At 39.0% G+C, this 25,466-nt stretch overlaps 1 protein-coding gene across 2 annotated transcripts in view; it reads right to left on the reverse strand.

Moving 5' to 3' along the window:
• CPED1 (cadherin like and PC-esterase domain containing 1) overlaps window positions 1–25,466 on the reverse strand; it is a 276,516-nt gene that overhangs the window by 191,034 nt on the left and 60,016 nt on the right. For both annotated transcript variants that reach the window (XM_046020852.1, XM_046020851.1), the window contains exon 4: window positions 19,855–19,930. In XM_046020852.1, coding sequence (XP_045876808.1) covers window positions 19,855–19,930 — 76 coding nt within the window. The remainder of the gene's footprint in view (window positions 1–19,854; window positions 19,931–25,466) is intronic.

The raw sequence follows: 25,466 nt of genomic DNA on the forward strand, positions 1-25,466 counted from the left end.
GCTGGTTCAGTTGGTGTAGCATGTGATTCTTGATTTCAGGGTTATGGGTTCAAGCCCATGGTGGGTGAAGAGATTACTTAAAAACAAAATCTTACAGGGGCACCTGGGTGGCTCAGTGGGTTAAAGCCTCTGCCTTTGGCTCGGGTCATGATCTCAGGGTCCTGGGATCGAGCCCCGCATCAGGCTCTCTGCTCAGCGAGGAGCCTGCTTCCTCCTCTCTCTCTCTGCCTGCCTCTCTCTGCATGCTTGTGATCTCTGTCAAATAAATAAATTTTAGAAAGGAAAAAAAATCTTACAATAAAACGAAAAAAGCTTGATTGCTAAGTAGTGGGGGAAAAAATTCAAGCTAACTTTAAGACAAAAGGGGAAATCACTGGGTAATTACGAAAAAAAATTATGAGTACAGGTACTCTCCTCACCCTTTCCGATCTACAAAAGAATGATACATACCTATGTGGGAACCATGTCTTTGTTACATTGTTTGGAGTAATGGAAAGAAACAGATTTATTTTTATGATTTATATAAATGATTTCATAGAGGAGAGTGGACATAGAAACCAATTAGGAGAAAAGTTGTACAGGCGGTGTTTTAGTGAGCTAGAGGGTGTTGCCCAGTGAGAGATGTGGGTTATAAAAGTAGAATTTGGCAGAAATTTCATTGTGTGTTGAAAAGGCTAATTTCCCCCTAACTGTCATTTTTGTACCCACCTCTCCTTTCCTCAAAACAAAAAGAGAAAAATTTAAAAATCTGAACTACTACTCAAGGCTTTTTAAGTCAGCCCTATTTTTGTCAAAGGAGTGTTTTTTGGTTTGTTTGCTTAACTCAACATAATGCTCAACATTCTCTCAAAAGGGCCATTTTTACCTAGGTCCCTGCCATTAGTGACTCCATTCCCTTTGCCCGACATCAGGCCCCTTTACCCAAGATGGCGGCTGGGGCACTCTACTGTGAGGGAAGGGTAGCCACTGGCAGACCAGCAAAATCAGATTTAAAGAAAAATACATGAAATTTCTATTAGAAGAAATGTTGAAACAAGAGTTGTTCATTGAATTTCATGAACCTAGTGAAAAATGACAAAAGTTCATGGCTACCATCAAATGATTTGCAATTCAGGTTTTCAGCACAGTGCTTCAAAACTACTCACCTAGTCTCCAACCTCTGATTTCTCAGAGAATTTTGCTCTTGACTCAGTGTTTTCTTCAGTCCCCCAAATCTGATTTTTATTTGCCAAGTCACTTAAAATATTTACAGTATTCCATTACTTCTAGAACTTGAGCTGACATTGGAGCACATGGTTCTGACTAGAAATTTTTAAGACTGACTTAAACTGACTCTAGGTTTTTTGGTTGCTTTTCAGTTTTGCTATTCCCTGTGAGCCAAATTCTATTTAATAAGGACTTTTCACCCACAAATGGCTTAAAATGTTGTTTCCATAGCTTGTAAACAGGAAAATTTCCTATTAAAACTTGTCCTATAGGTAAAATTAGTCTTAATTAAAAAACTTAGAGTACATCTGGTACATTGCTTATTTTGCTTTCGGCACAACACATGTGTAGATTTACCAATAAATCACGTAACTGGAAAATTTTAAATATCACGTTGTGGGTGGTGTCTTTGCTTTTTATAGCCTGCTATGAATAAAGTTTAAAGTTCTTTCCCTTAAATGACACCAGTTCTTCTAAAATTGGCTGTTGACTGCCCTACTACCCGGGACTGAGAGGGAAGGAATCTAGAAACAGAAACATTACAAAATACTGAACTGAAAAAGATAAATTAGGCCAAAGACCAGTTTATTTAACCATGTAATCTTTCTTCTTTTCTTCTCAATTCTGTATTTAGATTCAAAGTAAACTTTCTGCTTCTGCAATATTTGGAACACAGGGACATAAACAGTTAAGGCTTTATAGTTGAGGGATAAATACAGGTCTACATGTCTATTTCCATACTCTGGTCAAGACAAATATTTCAGGTTCAGTTGTCACACTGTTAGAATTCAACAATGCTCAGTGCCATCCTCACAACCCCCTAAATTGGGAAGAGAAGGAAAAGAGACCTCCTTGTGTTGTTGTTGTTGCTCTTTTAAACCCTATCATCAATGGGAGAGGACAAGACGGTTACCTGGTTTTACTTACCACTGTAGTGGAATTTTAGTGTGAAACTAATCTGTGTTCAATTAGGAGTCCACCATGTCTGGCCTTAACCGGAAGAACTGTGGGTGAAGTCTAATCATAAGGAATCTTTCTAAAGAGAAAAGAGGTGGCTGGCAAGATAAGCCCAAGGATAAAGGAACAAGAAAGAGAAGGACACTTTCTAGTGCATTGCTCCTATATACCACAGCCTGTCTTCCACCGCAGGTTTCAGTCAGAGCAAAAACAACACTAAGGCAAATTTTCTTCCAATTATCCATGAGAGGTTGAGAGTATACCGTTACATGCAATTAAAAAAAAAAAAAAGAATTATAAAGAAGGATTTTAGCTACTGATTTTTTTTTCCATTTTATTTATTTTTTCAGCGTAACAGTATTCATTCTTTTTGCACAACACCCAGTGCTCCATGCAAAACGTGCCCTCCCCATTACCCACCACCTGTTCCCCCAACCTCCCACCCCTGACCCTTCAAAACCCTCAGGTTGTTTTTCAGAGTCCATAGTCTCTTATGGTTCGCCTCCCCTCCCCAATGTCCATAGCCCGCTCCCCCTTTACTACTAAGTCAATTGAGTTTTGACTTACTCACATGTCTGAGAATACCAAAGGCCTTCCAGCGAAACAGAAAGTGTTACAATGGGATGGGGCACCAACAGTTTCAGCAGCAGCCATGGGAGAAGCAGGCATACCATGAACTTTGGTATCCCTGATGTGGGGCTTAGTTAGCATTTTGGCACAGACACTAACAAGGCACAGCAGCAGCAGCGCCTGCCATGTGGGCCACCACTGACAGCACATTTGGTGGACATGACCACTGGTGTACATCTGCAGCAGACGGACACAGGGCAGCAGAGCAGAAGTGCAGTAAACAGTGGCCAGGGTATCCAGGAATGTGAGGACTGCCTTCATGAACACACAGTATAAACCCTCAAAGACAAAGAGGATATCTGAGGGCATTGCAATGATCAGGAATGCTACTGAAATTTAATGGATAAAATTTAATGAAATTTGATGAAATGGATTAAAGATAATAATTTAATAAATGTGAGATGTCTGCTTTAGATAGGATCAAGATGATGTTTATTTGGAAGGCATTGGTAAGGTGCAAAATCCAGCATCTGTCTGGATAATGAGCCATCCATTCTCAGTGGCCCGTGCACAAACCACAACAGCTGTTATCATGTTGACTATCACTCTGTGTACAACAACAAATTCTCCCTCACCCCACATCACTTCTGAATATCTCTCTTGACATTGATGTGGGTGAAATGCCTGATGGTGATTATTTCAACCTAGAGCTTGACTCCATTTTCCATGTAAACTCTAAGCATTTTACCCAGTTTTAATATACATGGAATTCTGCAGGAGTGCAATTATATTCAATTTGTGACTTTCTCGAATTATTCATCATTTTGGAAAGGCACATCACCAGTAGTGATGTGACCCTTGGAATCTTAGTTTCCTTCAATACAACGGCACAGATCTGAATTTGTATCTGTCACATTTATGGTGATTCAAAATATAAATGGAGGATTTGACAATTTCATGACACTTTATGTGCCTAAAATTTACATAGTAGAGTATGAACTGTTATATTATAAAGCTTTTCCTTCCATTTGTCCTTTATACTAAAGTCTGGCCATTATATTGGCTTATTGAAATTGTCTGTACCGGTAAATTAGAGATATTTACCTTCCAGACCAACCAGAGGTCAACAAATATATTTGTTATTAGAAAAGGATGGGGATCTGATAAGAACAGAAAGATGATCCAAAAGTGATTGGCAACAGGATTTTGAGATGAAAGGATCTAAAGACAGTGAGGGTAAGTGGAGGCAAGGAATATTTTTGTGACTATTTTAAGATCCTGATTTTATTCCCACACTTTCTTTTTTTCTTGTTCCCACATTTTCTGAAAAACGTATCTCACCAAACTAGATAAAAGCAGCAGTTAATAATCATCAATTAATATTTGTGAAAATACTTATTGAAAAAACAATCGTAATACTAAACATTTGTGGGTTGCTCATTCTGTGCAAGGCATTGTTCTAAGTACTTTAAAAGTATTAACTCATCCTATCCCATTACCAGTCCTAGGAGACAGAGCCATTATCATCCCTATACGGCAAACAGAAAACTGAAGCACAGACATGGTAAGCAACTCGCCCAAGGACACTGGACTATTGAGTGGCCAAGATGGGATTTACACATATGTGTAAATCTGGCTCAGTCTGCTCATAGCTCCTGTCCAACAGCAGACGTGCAATCAGGTCAGAGCAGGCACTTGTTCTGAAAACTACCTTCAAGAACCATTAATTCCACAGAAGTCATGTATTTCCCACAAAACATAATTTTGTTCTACTTAGATCTATTAATCCACAACCCCAGATTGGTATTTTATCAACCTGTTTGGCTGCATGATCAAGAGAATTCTCAAAACCCTCCCAATGAAGATCAGAAAAGCAGCTTCAGAAAGCCAGGACAACTAATTCTGGGCCCTTCTAAGTGGCCCAGTGTGGTTCCTAGAATTCCAAAGGCCCAGATCTGAGCCTGGTGGCTGTGACCACACCCGACTCACCCTTGACCCCGGGAATGGGGCTGTAGCATGAGGTTCGCAGTGGTGAATTTTCTACTCTGCCTAGAAAGGCTGTAAGTCGTCTGGGGAGCTGAGCCTAGGGTGGGCACATCAGAAAAGAGGTAAGAAGGAAAACATCAAGGGGACCCCCAGGAGGGAATGACCGTCAGGGTTGAGGAGCCAAGCTTCTCACTATCCAGGACTGGCAATTTCTGTCTGCTATTGAGTTCCCTACTTAAAGATTAAAACAAAACAAACAATGTTTTGCCTGTGCAAATTCACATAACATCTGCCTATATGTAAATATTATGATAAATAAGAAATTAAAAGGGTTATTTTAGTTGATGAAAGAATCAACATCGTCATCATCATCATAAAATGCATAAACAAGTTCAATTTCTCATTAGGCCCAGGTATTAGCTTTCTTAAATAACTCCTCTCTTATTTTCTCATATTATAAAACAAACTTAAAATACAGTATAGTGGCTCAAGTTTAATAGAAGGGGTATAATATATACTTTAGGTATAGATCTGCTTCTTTCTGGTTATGTTTCCCAGAGGTTCTTGGAGCTTCTGTGTCTGTATTTTAAAAACTCATGACAGTAAATGCCTCATAAATGGTTATAGAGACTTAGAAGAGAAGTATAAATGGCTTGACAGTACCTGACATATAATAAAAACTTAATGTTACCTCCTGCTCTTATTTTAGGATAATTTATCTATAAAATAATTCCGTGCCATAAATCAAGAGGCCCTACTATAATTGTCTACAAAACAACCCAAAACTTAGTACTTATTCTCTGATGACTCAGATTCAACCTCTCACTCTAGGTAATACTTGCCTACTTCTTTCCAACTCAGAGTGCCTCCAAAAAGAACAATATATGTTATTGTGACACTTTTATGTCAAAGTGGAGAATTGAAAACCTCACTTAATTTTCCTTTCCAAGTCAATTCATGGACATCCTGAGTAATATAGAAATAATGCCTTACATATTACTTTTAAAGATTTACAAGATGTATTCTTTTATAAAGCATTTTCATGACAAGTCTATGAGAATAGAATGGTCGGTATAATTGTTCCTCTTTCACAAGCCTAGAAAAGAGGCACAAATGGACTAAGTGCTTCTCCCAGAATCCCGTGACTCTACTTCAGATGGGTGGAACTGGAATTCAGGTCCTCTCATACCTGGACTGCAGGACTGCTGACTTCTACTTTTACTAGGTAGAAGGCTAGAATTCTTTTTTTTTTTTTTAAGATTTTATTTATTTACTTGACAGACAGAGATCACAAGTAGGCAGAGAGGCAGGCAGAGAGAGAGAGAGAAAGAGAGAGGAAGAAGCAGGCTCCCTGCTGAGCAGAGAGCCCCATCCGAGGCTCGATCCCAGGACACTGGGATCATGACCTGAGCTGAAGGCAGAGGCTTTAACCCACTGAGCCACCTAGGCACCTGAAGGCTAGAATTCTTACAGGTACATGCTTTCTTACAGATGCTCAGAAATGGGTGAGGCGAAATGGGCCTTCAAAAGGCCCTCTCAGTGGATATGAACGAATTATCTACTTTTGTCCTCTGTGGGGTAAGCTGACTATTTGATCTGCTACACATTTTCTTATGAAATGACTAACACTGGGATTGTACTGCTGCCATGACTCTATGATGTCATTAGTTAAAATGACTCAGAAGAAAAGAAAGTTCCATTATTTTACCAATAGATGGTGCTAAGAGAGATTTAAAGAAAATTGTCTCAAAAGTTACTGGTGTCATGAATCAGAGGGTTTGAATGGGGTTTACTATAAAATAGAGTCTATGCTGCTTTCCCAGACAGAAGCGCACCCAACCCACCATCAACGAGTACAACAGCTTCCAAAACTACCCCATTTATTCACTTAATTATCGTTCTGCCAAGACATGTATCCTTTCTAATCACAACTTTAACTACAAATGAAGGATTCTAAGATTCTATTTAGGAAAATAAATGTATTTGACTTTGTATATGGCTTGCTGCAACTCTCATTTTGGGTCTTCATCAATATATTTTTCAACAGAATGTGTCCCATTGGAAGACATTAAATGCTTGTTAAAGTGTTTTGGTCTTAATAAATTGGTATTAATTATTACAGTTATAATGAGAAATTCAAGAGACTAGTCAAAACAAGAAGCATCTTCCCGTGAATAATGTGTTCTATAACATACCCTTTAAGAAGTTGTGTGCATTACAGTTAATGCATCACTTTACTGGGATTTTATTTCCTCATGTCGATGATATCTTGCAAATCAAAAGTCAGCTCATGGTCTTAGACTTCCAAGAAAACGAATGGACAAAGAAATGAGCAGAGAAAACTTACTAACAATGTTCTTCTTTCATAACACTTGCAATTTTGTTGTTCAATATCTATTTCTACCACCAAAAGGAGACTGGAAGAGAGATTATTTTGAAGTTACACACATTTTATTCTCCAGCACCAAACACACACCCACACTCTTTCTTGATAGATAGATTGAATTAATATAAAAATTAAATATATATATCAACATATGTTGATATATAAACATATAAATATATATTTATATTTTTATTGATTTATCTAGATAGATTTAAAAGTGCATAGATAAATGAATCAAAATTACAGTATACTTCTCCTTTGCTTTTTGAGTTTACTCACAAATCAAGTATGTAACAGTCAGGATGAATTCTCACCACTTCAAGCAGCTGAATCCTTGAACCTGATTTTTTTTCTGCAACTTTCTTAACCTAGCTCCTGTAATCCCCATACAGCGCAGCCCTTGATCACTTGAAAATAAAAAGTTTGGCTACTTCTGTAAGAACTTTTTTGTCTGTTTTAAAGCAAGTTACGTTTTTCAGGCATCTTATTAAGACTTCAGATTCACTGCTAATACTTCTGTTACAAATACAGTGGCTCAGGAAGACCTGAGGTGGGAAAAACGGCACAATCACTTCTTGGGTGATGTAATTATTGAGGAAAATGCCAACAAACATAGTATAGCTTATTTTAGCAGACTACATACTAAGTTGTGGAATGTGCACATAACAAGATATACAACTACAGATTAATAAATGCAGGTTGGGATGACAGAGTAACAAAATCCATGAAATAAACAAACACAGTTAACTGAGTTTTCAATATGTAATACAAAAAAAAAAAAACCTTTATCATTTGAAGTTCTTCACAGTTTAACGAGTTTTTTGGTATTGTGTAGATGCAATGCTACTGGCCTATTTTTCATCAAAATAAGTAAATGGGGCCTGCCACAGAGATTTAGACACAAAAGTGATTACCAATCTTACCACCTCTCCTTTGTGATCCACTGAAACTCAGAATTAATCATCAGGATCACACATATTTTAAGTGTGCTCTGCAATGTTGCCTCTGACATGTAGCAGTATTTGGCACAAGATTACAAACTCCAAGTCAAATAGAAATACCTAGCTGGTGGCATGAAGTACAGAGGTCACAAACCAGTAAAGATTTACCAAACTTGCCCTACCAAGAGCAGAGGGATCCCTCAGCTGGTTGGTCTTTAGCAGGACTTCAGAGATGTCAACGAGCTGCCAAATGTTTACTGAAAAATGGACATGCTGTGCCTTTCAAACGGCCCCATTGCCAAATGTGCAAAGTGTAAAGCCATGAGTGATACAAGAGCGAGAGACAATGTTGGGTCAGTCATCTCGGTCCAGCTTCTCCCAAAGAGAAAACGACAAAATTAGTCCCTTAAAGCTCAGCCTCATCCACACATCCCAGTGCTACTGGCTACCAGCGCCCTTCCCCTCTATCTTGCCAGTGGCCAGGTATGCAGCACTATACAGTGTGTGTGTGTGTGTGTGTGTGTGTGTGTGTGTGTACTCCTAAACACACTGACAAGCTTGTTTCTTATTTTTTAAGAAATGCTGAGTGGAAGGAAGAATTCTGTAGTTTCCAAACAACAGACTATATACTAAACAGCCGATAATTTCCCCCACGTTCAAGGAAATGGAGCAAGGCTCTGCTATCAGTTTCCCAAAAAACCTCCACTTGATTTTGGCTGTGATTAGTTAACTCAGAGATTTAGGTCTCACAGGCAGAGCAGTGAATTTTATGGTTGGGTCAGACTGTGTAGGTGAGTGCCACATTTGCATGATTCAGCAGTTTCCATGAGGTTCTGACTAGTCTGCAATGGTGTCTGAAATTCTTAACCAATAGAATTATTCATTTGGGCGGAAGTATGTTTGGGGGGAAAAAAGAAGTGCATTTGAGACCGGAGAGCGGAGCAGCACTCATTAATTTATTAAATCAGCTGGCTCTGGAGAGCAGAGACAAGGTCTGAGGACATGTGAGAACTGGGCTTTGCGGCAGGAAGTAGGAACAAAGCAGGGTGCAGAAAGACAAAGCCACATACAGCCAGCAGAAGGGCACTTGGGCACCTAGTGGACAGGATCCAGTTCTGGGTGTTGAAGAGAAGATAACTATTCTCTCACTTCAAAATGATTTGCGGTGGGGGCAGGGGAAGGGGTTGTTCTGCGTAGAGAATGCAGTGGGCTTTATCATAATCAGTCAAGCTATTTTTGCCTGTCCAATATCTCTTTTTTCCCTTGAGGGTCTGTTCTCCTCTCTCCATATGGATCCAGTGGAATGGCCCGTCACAGCCCCTTGCCTCCTCCACCCATCTCTGGCTGTTACGAATTGAACTACGTCCCCTCGAAATCCGTATGTTGAAGTCCTAAGCCCTAGTGCCTTGGAATTTGGCATTTGGGGGGGAAAAGGTCTTTAAAAGAGATGATCAAGTTCAAATGAGGTCTTTTGGACAAAGGCAGGAAGAGGAGAGGACAGTTAAGTGGCCTGTTGAAGGGACAGCAGAAGGAGGAGATTGGCTTGAGCAGAGTTAGGTTGAGGGAATAAGGGGAGACCTGGCAGGAAGGTAGACTGCCTCAGTGTTGCGGGCCACGCTGAGGATCCAGCCAGAGTGAGGTCTTAAGAAACCAGGCTCCGAAAAAAAAAAAATTGGAAGGGGAGGTGAACCGTAAGAGACTATGGACTCTGAAAAACAACCTGAGGGTTTTGAAGGGTCAGGGGTGGGAGGTTGGGGGAACAGGTGGTGGGTAATAGGGAGGGCACGTTTTGCATGGAGCACTGGGTGTTGTGCAAAAGCAATGAATACTGTTATGCTGAAAAAAAAAAAAAAAAAAAAGAAACCAGGCTCCGGACTCATTGTGCCTGTGGGCATATACCACTTGCTAGATGTGAGGTTCTGGGAATTGTACCTAATTTCTCTACCTTGGAGTAAAAGAGAAATAACAGTATCTCCTTTATGGAGACACTGTGAGCACTGAATGAATTAATATATGTATGCTTATACGTAAGAATATATTTTTAAGAGAAAACATTGTTAATATACATTTTACAGATGGCTATGGTATACAGAGGCAAAACTTATAAAGTAGATGATGTACAGCACATGTAAAGGGATTACTCTTCTTTCTTTTATTTTTAACTCAACAATATAAACATTTTTCTGTGACAATAAATGTAGATTTCCATCATTTTTAAATGTCTTCATTTTTTCCACTGATAAATATGCTGTAATTTGTTCACATTTGAGATATCTGTTACTCTAGTATGTAAAAATTACATATTAACAGGGAAGGTATGAAAAATTATGTATTGTACTCCATTTACATTTTTCCTTTTTTGTTTATCTCTGTTTTCTAATCTTTTCATAATGAATGTATCTTACCAATGTCATAAAGCTCTAATGAAAGGGAAAGGTAAAAGGAATTTTAAAAATTCGTGTTTGATCACTCTAAAAATTTTACTTCTGTTTTCATTAACTTCCCTCTCATAGGTGGCCAAAAACCTGAATAGGATACAAGAAGGAAAGAGAAGAACATTTCTCCCTTTCATACTTGGACAAACAGAATCATGACCGTATTTTCTGCCCCCACTGACTGTTATTAACTCTCTCTATTCTAAAGTTCCTTATCTAAAGCAATGATTCCCAGGCAGAACTCTCTCTGGGGTCGGGTAGGTGTCAGGAAGTTGCTTCTAGGGGCCCCCAAGAGGATGAAGAAACAAGAACAGAGGAAAGGATGAAGAGTGTAGGATCCCACACGTTATTGATCAAAGCAGTTTCATTTCTTTGTTAGAGTTTCTGAGATTTTTCCCCCCCAAGGTTTAGAGTCCAACAAAGAAAAATAACCCATGTAACATTCACTGCAATCGAGATCAATGCTCTTTCTTTCTAATGTAGGTTTTCTGACCATATCTCAGACACCCTGGCTTTCAAAGGATCCACAGAGAAAAAGTGCTGAAGAACAATAGTCATCAAGAAGTATTGGATTTCCTCTGGTCTGAATGTAGAACCATTAAGATGAAGAAAACTGTCCTGCGAGTTAAATCTATAAGAAGTACTAAAACAGTATGGGATAGGAAAGAGAGAAAATCTTCATTACTATGTCCCTACTCCATCCTCCTGGAAGTTAGCACTTAGCTTCTCCTCTAACGAAATGGTGAACAAATATTTAAAGACCTTTGAGTGGGGCACCTGGGTGGCTCAGTGGGTTAAAGCCACTGCCTTCGGCTCAGGTCATGTTCCCAGGGTCTTGGGATCGAGCCCTGCATCGGTCTTTCTGCTCAGCGGGGAGCCTGCTTCCTCCTCTCTCTCTGCCTGCCTCTCTGCCTACTGGTGATCTCTGTCTGTCAAGTAAATAAATAAAATCTTAAAAATAAATAAATAAAGACCTTTGAGTTGACATGGTACAAAAATAGGAGTCTACCTAAGAGAAGTACAAGTCCATGTCTGGCCTGCATGAATGATCAATCAACTGTGAGAGAAAGTATTAAGCTTGTCCTTTTATTTTATTATTTTTTTAAAGATTTTATTTATTTATTTGATAGACAGAGATTACAAGTAGGCAGAGAGGCAGGCAGGGAGAGAGGAGGAAGCAGGCTCCCCGCTGAGCAGAAAGCCCGATGCGGGGCTCAATCCCAGGACTCTGAGATCATGACCTGAGCCGAAGGCAGAGGCTTTAACCCCCTGAGCCACCCAGGCGCCCCAAGCTTGTCCTTTTAGAAAGCGCTAAGGTCATGAGTATTTTGGCTGCAGTGGTAATCACCTGTAAGTTGAAACTACCTTATGTATATTATTTGTATCTCTCTGCCTTACATATATGTAATAGTATAATAGTTCTGTCATACTTTTGTAAGTGCAAATACCTTCTTTCTTAAAATGGGTAATTCTATCTTAGAGGAATGCGACAGTATTTTCAAATTTGCCAGCCCCTGTCCTTTGCCTCAACGTCTCGACTCAACATTGAGCTCATAATGGGTAAACTGATGAATCCACCCAAGTTTTGCCAAGACCCTCTGATGTTGTGTAGGGCTCTCCTTCCACATCCCTGATCCCCTCCATTAATATCCTCTCTGGCCTATTATATACCAGGAACGACGACCACACACTGAACTTGAGAAGTGAAAAAAATGTCCTGCCCCCGTGTGGGAAAACAAACACATACAAACACAGCTAAGATACCATGTGACTTGGCTATAATGGAGGTTGTCATGTGGTACAACGGGAACGCAGAGGAAAGAAAGTGTCAATCTCCAAAAATTGACTTCACTTGGAACGTACTCTTGAGTAACAAAATACACAAAAATGTTCCCAGTTATTATTTCTGGGTTGGCGAATTTAGGATATTTATTTTTTCCTCTTTATACTTTCTTTATTTTAAAAAACAAGATGCTCAATTTGGAAGGAATGTGTCCCTGTCTTGCCACTTGACTTTTAGGGGACCTATAGCTAAATGACAGATTAAACTCCATGCCTGGTATCTAACTTGTTTAGCCCAAATGATGGCTGGCCGAAACTGCAGCAAACATTCTTTTACAACCCCATCCACACCATCAGCACATTCTGCTGGCTTTTCTTTTGAAATATACCCTGACCAAGGAGGAGAGGATTTTCTCTGTCTCCAGAGAACTGAACAGAGCAGTAAGAACTACAGTTTACTTCCATCAGCCTTAGGAGGCATGGACGTTCCTCTTACATCTATATTGCAAGTTCTAGGCATAGTTCTTTAATTTGTTTGTGTCCTCATAAGTATTTTAGAAATTGGGACAGGCTGCTTCAAGGGGCCATGAGCCAGCTGTGGTGCTGACAACTGCAGAGTAGTATGATTTTTCTGTCCATTTTAGCAAGTGAGGAAGACATCCTTAGGATAAAAACACAAAAAACAACAAAAAAACCCCAACAAACTCGTGTGATTTCCTCTGGGGTCTGTTGTGTAGCAGCAGCGAAGTCAGGTTGTAGGATTTTTTCTATACTTAGTGGCTTAAGGGCTGGTGTGGAAGAAAAATACAAATGTTGCCAAGTGCTTGCAGGGAAACATTTCAAGCGGCAGACTCAGTGGTCCGTGCTTGGTAAGAAAGGAATTCTGACCAAAAATGGCTGACAGAGAAAGGAGCAGAATGAAGAGCACCAAATGTGTCATTTGAGGTTCCAGCTTCTGGCATTGAAGAAGTGAAAATGCTAGAAAGGCTGATTATGAAGTCATGAATGAGTAAGCTTCCAAAGACGGGGCAGTGCTGTGTGGTGAAAGGTACGAAGCAAGGCTACCAAAGTTGGACACTGAAGTTGATAAGAGATGGAGGTCATGGGGGCACCTGGGTGGCTCAGTCATTAAGTGTCTGCCTATGGCTCAGGTCGAGCCCCACATCGGGCCGTCTGCTCAGCGGGAAGCCTGCTTTTCCCTCTCCCACTCCCCCTGCCTGTGTTCCCTCTCTCTCTGTGTCTCTCTGTCAAATAAATAAGTAAAATCTTAAAAAAAAAAAAAAAAATGGAGGTCATGGATTTGATGACATCGAAGAGCTGTGAGGTTAGGAGGACGAAAGGTCATCAGTATGGGCATCAAAACTGACAGGATTGATAGCAGATTTGAAGTAGAAAGGAAGAAATGAACCTGGGTGACAATTTCCTTATGGAATATCTTGAATGATAAGGATGTCGGCAGATGACAGTGAAAAGAAGTAGCAAAGAGATGCTGATGATCCCTCCCAACTGCAGAGATTAAGGTTTTAACAGAAACCCAATGTCATTGTTCTCAGGGGTTAGTAAAACTACTGGTTTTGTGGGGAAAATGGAAACTGGAGTTAACAAGGTTTTAGGAAAATGCTGAGGGGATGGAGCTTCGAGAAGTACAGGGATAAGGAAGGACCAATGGGTGGGAGAAGAAGGATCAATGGGTGGGATCTAGATCTCAGTGGTAACTGAATTTTACAGGGATGAAAAACATGGGGGCATTTTCCCTAAGTTTCTCACACTGCAACGTTGCTGAGGTGCATCTGGGTGATGCCATGTGGTACCGCCTTGTACTTTCCCACGTCTTCACCTCCTCTTCCCTTCTTGAAGACCAAATGGCTTATGTTAAAGAGTCTATAAATTTGATGTCAGGCCAAATCTGAAAATGTGTAGGTTATCTGACCTCTCAAACTTCTGAATTTGCTATGAATTTATGCAAGTCACATCCCAGGTCCCTGACAACATTCTGTTCTAGAATCTAACTTTGGATCAAGTCATGAGAGAGCTGGACCTCATTGGTTAGTTCCTAGACAGACTGCTCTAAGGAGGTCTAATAAAATTGCTTTATTTGGGGCGCCTGGGTGGCTCAGTGGGTTGAAGCCTCTGCCTTCGGCTCAGGTCGTGATCCCGGTGTCCTGGGATCGAGCCCCACATGGGGTTCTCTGCTCCGCGGGGAGCCTGCTTCCTCCTCTCTCTCTGCCTGTCTCTCTGCCTACTTGTGATCTCTGTCTGTCAAATAAATAAATAAAATCTTTAAAAAAATTGCTTTATTTATGAAAGGGATGGGAGAAAGATAACTCTGGCTGGAGTCTCAGTAATGGAGTGGATTTTTTCAGGCAAGAAAAGAAAGGGGGAGAGGATGAGAGAATGTTGTCTTGAACTAAACTGCTCATGGTAGAGACAGAGAAAGTAGATAGATGGATCCAAGTAGCTTTGGAAGTGGAGAGCTTGCTGATGAATTAAATGGGAATTTGAATGCACTTCCAGAAATTCTACCAATTAGAAATTCATTGGGTTTGCAAGCTTCTTTTATAAAAATGCAAATACATCTAAGAGGCTTATGACTGGAGTAAGGGTGTAATTTAGTTTGAATTAGTTCCATCAGCTTACTTTCTGCTATCACCTAACTGAAGTCAGTCATACTAAAGAGATGAGTTTTCCTTGGGGAAAGAATGTTTTGCATAATGGATATAATCATGTATGGGACAGGATGTGGAAGTCTTTGGAAAGACAGAAACATGAAGGAACACACAGGAGACACAGAGAAGGGATTTTGTATTTGAGAGGACAAAGAACAAGCAAGCTGGCCTTCTCTGAAAGTTTGCTTGATTGCCTTGTAGAAACAAGTCCCCAGTCCTTAACAATGGAAATGTTCCCATTTCTTATACACTTGTTAGTAGGAGAATATTCCTCCAAGTTATAGCAGAGGGGAGGGGAAAAAATGAAAGCAACAAAAATTCTCAAATGGTATTAGGCTTTGACAATTTCCCATGTCACTTTGTTTAAATCCAAGCTAGGCTACCCAACTCCCTGACAATATTTTGCTGACATCATATGACAAACAGGAATTTTTAGACCTGGAATATTAAAAATAATCATCAGTGCCACATGAGATAAATAACTTACTGATCAATACTTAAAAATAATTTCTATTATGTTATTTAAAAGATGTGTTTTATACTTGGCAGTAAACATCTATTATTTTTTAAAGCCCAGTTATCTTTAAATACAACAAAATTTTTTTTTATTGTTTTCCTTTTTCTTCATGTACCCACATGTTATGATTAAAACAAGGACATAGAGTCTAAAGTGTTCAAAATGCTACCTTTGCATCAAGTCTGGGTACATTTCAAGCTTCACATGAAAGCCAATGCTGAGAGCTAAGATAAAACGACAGGAAAGAATGAGTAATGCCCCCAAATTTGGCACACTTCTAACCAGAGCTTGTTGGATGATGATACTGCATAAAAAAGAACAAAAACAACAACTCACAACCCAAGTAAAAACATTTTCTGTTGTCTTGTTTTGTATTTATATCTCATTTAAATATGGGAAAGAAATCCTTTTTTAAAAAAAAATTGTTTATTTGACAGAGAAAGAGGTCACAAGTAGGTAGAGAGGTAGGCAGAGAGAGAGGGGAAAGCAGGCTCCCCGCTGAGCAGAGAGCTCCATGCGGGGCTGGATCCCAGGATCCTGAGATCATGACCTGAGTTGAAGGCAGAGGCTTTAACCCACTGAGCCACCCAGGTGCCCCAAAATCCTTTTTTACCTAAAAAACAAACTTACTAAAAAGGAACAAAAACCCTTAGCCAGAGTTTGGGCCGACTAAAATTATGAAACTTTTTTTTCCCCAAAAGGCAAAGCATTAAATGGCAAGGTAAAAATAAATCTCTGTGCTAGCCAGTAAAAATTCCATGGATTTGTGCCTTTCAAAGTGAGTCACAAGTCTAATGGCAGGTACATTCAGTTTGGTGATGGAACAGAACAGACGGTGTTAATCTCACCTGCTGTCTTCAAACACTTCTCTACCTCTGGCCCAAACTCTGTCCTGCTACACACCCACAGTCCCAACCACATTTACCAGTATGATCCGGCTTCCTCTCTTGGCATTACTGTCTCCACCTACTGCTTAAGGTAAAGTCTGGGACAGCATGTCTGCATGAAAAAAAGGCACAGTGGATTCATGGAATCTCAACATTATTAATCCTTGCCAAATGCTGCATTTTGATAGACAAGGAAACTGAAGCACCACTAGGCTTTAAATCTTGCTTGGAGTTATCATACATTGATTAAGCTTCAGAGCTAGAACTTGTCAGGTATTCTTCTCTGAAACTGTTGGAAGACACTTCTCCATGCATCTTTCACATTCCTGTACATTTTGCAAACAAAGGCACAGACAATCTTTGTCCTGAACTATCTTTTCAAAGATATTTATATAGCAGATATCCTTGAAAAATAGAGATGGTGTCTCGCTCTGGAGCAAAGAGAAGGTTTTTTTCTAGTGTAACAAAAATAATGTCTCTCTCTGGAGCAAAGGGCAGGCATGCTCACTGCCCATTATAAAACATCCTAACTCCCTAAGCTCAGAGCTCCTCCACTGAAATGCAAACCACTAAGTATACAAGTGTCACCTCGCCTGCTTCGCGTCACCCTGTGGGAACTGGGATTCAGTGACCCAGTGCAAATGCTAGTAGTCTGCCTACTGCTGTTGCTGTAAATAATAAGAGTTGTTTGTCTCTGACCCGGGAATCTCATGTCTTCTGCCCATGCCCTGGGAAACTGGCAGGCAGACTTGTGAGCTTGGGAATAGGATAAAATCTCAAATCTTTCACAGGTTTTGCCCGAAACATAAAATCATAGTGATAATCAATCATATGAAGAGAAAAAATATTAAATACTGTGAGGCCTGTTGCTTCATTTTTTGAATCTAGGATGATCCATCTACCATTGTTGAAGCACGATGTGTTAGGTATAATATATAATATGCTTTATTCTTTAAATCCAATATCACACACACACACACACACACACACACACACACACACACACACACACAATCTACTATGCTTTTAAAATTAAACTTATGAAATGGGTTTCCTTAGCCTCACTTTATAGATTAAAAAAGCAAACAGAAAAACCAACCACCTCTGAATCATGGAGTTAATACGCAGCAGAGGTAAATCTCTAGTTTCAAAAATTTGGGTCTTGTCTACCTCCAAATGAAACACAGCCTAAATTGGCACAGGCCATTTTGGCTTTAAATAAAATGGCTCAATTATAAAGTAGTTTGCTTGGTTTTACTATCTTACCTCTTTAATAGTAGTATATATTTAGGTACTAACATGTTGCTATCTAATTTGTATTCAATATTCAATATTCATTAGTCACAACAAATAGAATGTTTCTAATATTGTGAATACTGAGTTTATATCACATAGTCCATATTTGTAGCAACATCTACAGGAAAATACCTATACAAAGCTTATCAGAAAATAATACTGGGGCCTTATATGCTGTCCTCTAAAGGTAAACATAGAAGAAAATTATCTTTGATAATATTTAGATAACATGATAGGAGAAATAATTTTATTTAAATGCCTATATATTCCATGAAATTATCCTGTTAGACACAGAGCTAAATAGAAAATTAAAACACTAGACAGAGTGGAGAAGGACTACATTATGTTCTAGAACCTATAGATGTCGTTGAGGAAAAAATAATATTTAAAGCCAAAGAAGACAGTTAAAAGTTTCTTAATGGCAGAGAAGCAAAATATAAAATATGAACTTATGTAAGAGTTGTTTGGGGAATTTTTTTAAAGGGGTAACCCATTTCTAGGTATAAATGAGCTTTTATTCCTGTGATTCTACATGTTCCGCTAAGTCCAAAGCTAAAGATTTTTTTTTTTAGATTTTATTTATTTATTTGACAGAGAGAGACACAGTGAGAGAGGGAACACAAGCAGGGGGAGTGGGAGAAGGAGAAGCAGGCTTCCCGCTGAGCAGGGAGCCAGATACAGGGCTCCATCCCAGGACCCTGGGATCATGACCTGAGCTGGAGGCAGTCATTTAACTGACTGAGCCACCCAGGTGCCCCAGAAACTTAATGTTTTGAATCAATCATTTTGAAATGTAAGTAGCAACAAAGAAAAACATACTTTAAAAATATGCAGGCTATGTTCAAAATGGAAACAAAATTTTCCCTTCAAATTACCTAAAATAAAGAATCCTTAGATACTGACTAATAATATATTAATGGAAATAATTATTTTACTTGCATCTCACAAAAACATTATTTTTTATATAAAATGAAAAAAACTACCCAGCTGGAAGTTTACAGAAACAAATGAAACAAAACTTAGAGATTGGAGTCAGTTACAATTGCCATAGAAAAACAGTAACTATAAAAACAAATTTTTTTATAAAAACAAATATTTTTAATTTTTAGATGACTACCTTAAATTTAAAGTTGAGTTGTTGATTCATTTTCACTTTATTTTAATCCTTGAGAAATGATAGTAGAAGACTAGTCTTTATGATGGGATATATCAATGTGCTGTATGTTTTGTGTGGAAGCAGAAACTCCACGGAAAACCCCATGGGATATGAGGTTTCTGATCCCACTAGGACACAAATTAAATTTTTAAAAATAGAATTGAAGTTCTGCAGATCTAAACTGTAATTATATAGTGAAATACTTTCTAGGGGCATAAGCTGTTTAACATTAAATGGATTTTAAACAAGAAACTTGAGGAACCCTTTCACACATGGGTTTTAAAGTAAGCTATAATTTGATCTATGAAGACTCACAGGCCATCTGATATTTTTTTTTTTCCCTCACCTTGGGAACCTATGAGAAAATGAGATGGTAATTTTTGTCCCAAATTTCTAATGTTGTCAAGACATGGAATTTACTCATTCTGTATCCTGTCGGAAACACACAAATTGAGGGAACTTCAAAAAGCAGAAACAGGGGCGCCTGGGTGGCTCAGTGGGTTAAAGCCTCTGCCTTCAGCTCAGGTCATGATCCCAGGGTCCTGGGATCGAGCCCCGCGTCGGGCTCTCTGCTCCATGGAGAGCCTGCTTCCTCCTCTCTCTCTACCTGCCTCTCTGCCTACTTGTAATCTCTGTCTGTCAAATAAATAAATAAAATCTTTAAAAAAAAAAGCAGAAACAAATTTCTTAAGATAAGAATTACTTAATCATGATGAAATAATTTTTTAAAACCTTGTTTTATATAATTAAGAAGTATTTCAATAATTACAATAATTGCTTTTAAAATAAAATAGCAATTATTTTTAAGACAAACATAAGGGGAGAAAGGAATATTCACCTAGAAAGTTAGAAGGCAAAACTAAAAGAAAGAATATCAAAGTTACGTTTGTATTCCTTTTTATCAGGATCTCCCCATGGGCAGAACCTTGTGGATTCTGGATGATTTGTGATAGTGGAATGATAGACAGAGGAGCTAAATATGAGGATCTAAGATCTCATTATTCAGTATCTGCTGAAGGAGCCTATATATCTCACATGTTTGTGCATAAGGAAGCAAACTAGAGATTACCTGGAAATCTTCTAATTATTTGACATAATCCTTCTTTTCTGCAAAGCTGATGCTGTATATCTGGTAATATGTTTACCTGAAAGGAATGAAAAGATTCTAGTGAGTTGGGCATTCATAAATGCTAAAGCAAAGGAAATGCAAAAAACCACAGTGTAGAGTTGTGAACTCTTCTCTACCTTTCTACACCCTACCTTCAAATCTCTGCAAGCCAACATTCAAATCCAGAATAATAAAGTGGTTTACTTGATAATATAAAACAAAAACTTGCCCTCAGAAAATTTTGAAATATTTGGGAATACTTCTGAAAACCTTGATATATTTCACAGCCATGATATGTGCTAAAACTAAAAGGAAATACTTATGTCCTTATGGCAAATACAGTAACACAAATAACTTGACAGTTGCCAATTATGCTTTGGCAGAAAATAGCACTAAACATACCTCAAAACAACTAAATTCTGAAGTTTCAAAGGCCCTCAGTGATTTGTATCACAGACATTTCGTGGAAATTCTTGTTTCAAACTTAAATATATAGATTTCACTTCACATTGAAGGGCATTATTGCTTCCAGATATAAAGTATAGTCACTGCAAACTGTCTTCTAACAAAAATTTGTTCTCAGAAAGCTTCACAGACATTATCATAAATTCAAATATATATTTTACCTTATAAAGAAAAGACACCAACGCTAAATTTTCTTCTTCATTTCTGAATTTACAGACTGATTATCTAGCTATTATCAACCAAATTCCCAAAAGAATGTCCCAAAGCCTTGTTAAAACTAACAGAAAGAGATCAAGGTGATTTGGCTGGAAAATCAGATTCACTTCTGAGAAATTATTGATTACTTTCAAATTACCTCCCTCTAAACTTATCAAGTATGGTAGTTTCTCCACCGTGTCCTACTCATGAGGCTATTTAAAAGGAGCTCAGGGGCGCCTGGGTGGCTCAGTGGGTTAAGCCGCTGCCTTCGGCTCAGGTCATGATCTCAGGATCCTGGGATCGAGTCCCGCATCGGGCTCTCTGCTCAGCGGTGAGCCTGCTTCCCTTCCTCTCTCTCTGCCTGCCTCTCTGTCTACTTGTGATCTCTCTCTGTCAAATAAATAAATAAAAAAAAAAAAAAAAAGGAGCTCAGTTGTGCCTGGGTGGTTCAGTTGGTTAAGTAACTGCCTTTGAGCCACGTCATGATCAGCAGCAGGGAGTCTGCTTCTCACTCTGGCCCTGTCTGCGCTGCCACCCCCCCACCCCCCAACAGCAGCTCATGCTCTCTCTCAAATAAATAAATTAATAAAATCTTAAAAAAAAAAAAAAAAGAGCTCAGCTGCAGTTGAAAAGAGAGAACCGGAAACACTGGTTTTAGGCCCACTTCTGACATTTAACAGATTTCATACTTGAGCACATCACTTTGTTTTGTCTCTTACGGCTCTTGGTCTCTGAATTCCACTGCCTCACTGAGGGTTTGATCAATTCGGTAATTCAATCATCAGTTGTCGTTTTTACAAAATGATTCACTTTAGAGTGCTCTGAAACAGTGCATTGATTAAACATTTGCTAACCCTTGCCATCTTGTTAACTCTATTCATTTAGTCAGCAAACAGCAAAGTTCAGCCCATGCTGTGTAGGAATGAAGCCGGGGCTTCCGCTGAACCTGTTCCTGTGAATCTGTGTGAGCAACCTTGTTAACTACCCAAGTTTGAGAGTCTCCAAAGATACCAGGGTCACTTTCATTCTTCCTGCACTGGGAGTGCAAAGGCTGTAAGTACGGAACACTATAGATGTTAGGGAAGTCTATATTTCTCAAATTCAAAAATGAGAAAGTTCAGAGACTAAAAGTAGAAAACAAAGAATAGTTTTCAGAAAACACTTAAGTTTACAATTCAGACTTCCTAAGAAAGGCTGGAAGAAAGAGATAGAATGCTGCAAAAATATGGAGAAAGTACAATAAAAGTTGTTCTTTTTTAAAAGATAATACACAAAGAACCTTTCTAAATTACATAGGCAAAAACTTTAAAAGTCAATAAACCTGAACCATTTCCCCCACATCAGCCAAATCAGTTGCTAATGACTACATAGAAACGTTCATAGAAGGACCCAGAAAAGAAAGGTAGCATATTAGGTAAGTATTACTAAAGGCTATGTGTTTGATAGGGTCCCGTTTAAGACTTTCTCCCTCTTTCTGAAGAGCTCAGGGCAAAGGTGCTGCTACGGAAGACGCCAAGAGCATCTGTGACGTGCTGTCCCATGACGTGCTGTCCCATCCTACACAAACTGAAAGGAATACAAGAGTCCTGGTCAAAGGGATGCCCATCACTGAACTAATGGGACAGAAGACTTTGTACAGATGCTGCAAAGACAGAGCACAGCTTGCACAGATTTCAGACAGAAGTATAGGTCACTGTGTGTCATCAAAGAGGAGGCTTTCTGTGTGAGACCTGAGGTAGAAGAATAAACTGGCTCAGGATCAACCAAGCATTTGCTTCAAGAAAGCAGAGCCAAGCGGCACCTGGGTGGCTCAGTGGGTTAAGTCTCTGCCTTCGGTTCAGGTCATAATCCCGGGGTCCTGGGATCTAGCCCCCCATAGGGCTCTCTGCTCAGCAGGGAGTCTGCTTCCTCCTCTCTCTCTCTCTCTGCTGCATTTCTGCCTATTTGTGATCTCTGTCAAATAAATAAATAAAATCTTAAAAAAAAAAAAAAGAAAAGAAAAAAGAAAGCCGAGCCGAGCCAAGGGAAGCAACTGCCCTCAGGCTTCTGCCTTCCTTGTTTCCATCTCCCACTCAATGACCTCTTTCCCATGTTCCTGCCTCCAAAGCACATCTTTGGAATTCACAGAATCAACAGATGACATAACCCAAGGTGACACGTGACACCAGAAATAACATTTCCATTCTACTCTGTAACAGAGCACCAAACTAAGCAGCTAAACCAAATAACTTGGCACAAAGAAATATATTCAAGGGCTATGGGTCATCTGGCTATAAGCAAATCAACAATATTACATGTATTTTCCATGCATTTTCATCATTAAACCCAATAATGCTTTTCTATATCCTTGTGCTTGTTTTTTTATTTTTATGTTTATGCACATCATAAAACATATAAGATTTGCATCATTACTGAAAGGAACATCAAAGAGGTTTTAACTTGGATAGCTGACTTTTATACAACAAGCTTCTCCAGCTCAACATTGCAACATTAACATTATTTTTTAATAGGCTTTATTACTTTCGGGTAGTTTTTTTTTTTTTTTAAGATTTTATTTATTTATTTGACAGATAGAGATCACAAGTAGGGAGAGAGGCAGGCAGAGAGAGAGAGAGGAGGAAGCAGGCTCCCTGCCAAGCAGAGAGCCCGATGCGGGGCTCGATCCCAGGACTCTAGGATCATGACCTGAGCGAAAGGCAGAGGCTCTAACCCACTGAGCCACCCAGGCGCCTCTACTTTCGGGTAGTTTTAAGGTTCACAGCAAAATTCAGCAGAAGGTACAGAGATTTCCCATTTACCCACTGCCTCTACATATGCACAGCCTCCTCTATAAACAACCAACCCACCAGACTGTACCTTAGTTACACTTAAGGAATCTACATTGACACATCATTATCACCCAAATAATTATTTTCAATATATAAGGCTTTTGTATTGGGCTTGAACGCTTTCCATACACATCTACGTATGTGTATGTTTTATATAAGCTGCTGTTCTTCTTGGCATAGAACCGTTCATATCTTTGAAAGGATCAGAATGCAGAAGGAAAATGATAATGATATTTGAGCTCTGGGATATTTCTGAGATCAAACTGAAAGAAAGGAAATGTACATTTAGAAGATTTCAATCCCCACATACCTTCCACAATCCTAATCTGTGGGTGATGTACATTTAAATTGTTCCTATTACATATTATCAGAAGCAAAAGTAAAAAATCATTGTTATTTGGAGACATAGTTATTCATAAAAACAACAACCTATCAGTTATCAACATTTAGAAAGTGCTTATAAACTAAAACTGAAACTACAGTGATACCATGAACTCGTTAAGGAGAGGAGACATTTGAATATGGACTATTTGTAAAGTGTAAGAAAGCACTGTGGGGGGGGGGGGGCATGGGAAGGCTCACTCAAGAATACTGAGAGTGACACACATTTCACACTGTATCTTAAGGGACTCCTCCTCATCTTCATTAGATTGGTACACAGTTCTATTGATTATTTTATCAAAATTCAGATGTTCTCCAAAAGCTGTTCAGTATCATCCCCAAGGAAGAGAACAAATGACAAGAAGGGTCGTTATCTCCTTTTCTCTCCCATGCAGTTATCGTTCCATCAGATTCACCTGAAATTGTGCTCAAATGCTTTATACTAAGAGACATTTCAGTCGTTCTCAGTCCTCCAAGGACTAAAAACAGCATCCTGGGTTTAGGGACTGCTAATCCTACAAACATTTGAGCTAGAAATGAATCCCTCTGTTCTTGAAACATTAGAACCTTTCTGTTAAAGGTGAAATACAGCCCAAGTTACTAAATTTAGTGTTACTCCAAATAGTGGACCTCACTTCACTTCCAGCATCATGGGGACCCATACGGTTTTCAAATCATGTTCCTCTCCTTCTGACTAACTAGAGAGACTCTGAGCCACTCATTTTTCATAACAGATCTTCTGATCCTTTCGTTAAGCTCTTAAATTCCAAAGCTCTGATGTGATGAATAATCCTAATTTGAGCAGGGGCTCTTCCTTTGTTCATCTAAGAATCCCCAACGAACCTGAAGCAGCTTCTGTTCTGAATTATTTATGTTGACATAAATAAGTCATGGTTCATAAAGCTTCAAATTATTCATGCTCTAAAGTGACAGTTATCTAATACGTATCATTTAGAATGTTTGAATTCTTTAAGAGTATTCATTAGCCAAGACTGTAAATGCAGTCCTAGATTTTTTTTTAAAATTGTATGGTGATGTGGACATGAAAACATAATTCAAAGTCAAACTGCCCGAGTTTGAATTTTCTGGTTCCTTTATTTATTAGCTCTGAGGGCTTAGGCAAGTCTCTTAATTTTTCTGTGCTTCGATCTCTTCATATGTAAAGAATGGACATAAATATATGAGCACTTAGAATGACTCATGGCACTGATAGGAGGCCTTGGCAAGAGATTGGTCAGAAAAGTGGAGAGAGTACTCATCTCCCCAGCTGCTTCTTTGCAGGAATATGATTTGGAAACAGCCGTATTCCCCTCCTTCATAGTTCCTTTCCAGTGATTCCTCTTTCTTGGCCCCAGCTCTCATTAGGTTTGGCTAACCACCCCTTCTAAGTACGCTTCTTTAGACGGAGGGTAGTAAAATCTTACAAGTACTCTGGTGCCTGGGGCCTCTAATCATTTTTCCCCCTTATCTTTTTTTTTTTTATTAGATTCTCTCTAATCTTGTTTCTCTTCTTCTATCAAAACTCCAGTAAATAGCTCCTTAATTAGTTTCTCTTCAGTTGAATCCTTTCAAATTTTTTTTTTTTTTTTTTTTTAGATTTTATTTATTTATTTGACAGAGAGAGAGAGATCACAAGTAGGCAGAGAGGCAGGCAGAGAGAGAGGAGGAAGCAGGCTCCCCGCGGAGCAGAGAGCCCGATGC

Source organism: Meles meles, chromosome 10 (genome assembly GCF_922984935.1).
Source record: "Meles meles chromosome 10, mMelMel3.1 paternal haplotype, whole genome shotgun sequence".
In the NCBI taxonomy this organism is placed as follows: domain Eukaryota; kingdom Metazoa; phylum Chordata; class Mammalia; order Carnivora; family Mustelidae; genus Meles; species Meles meles.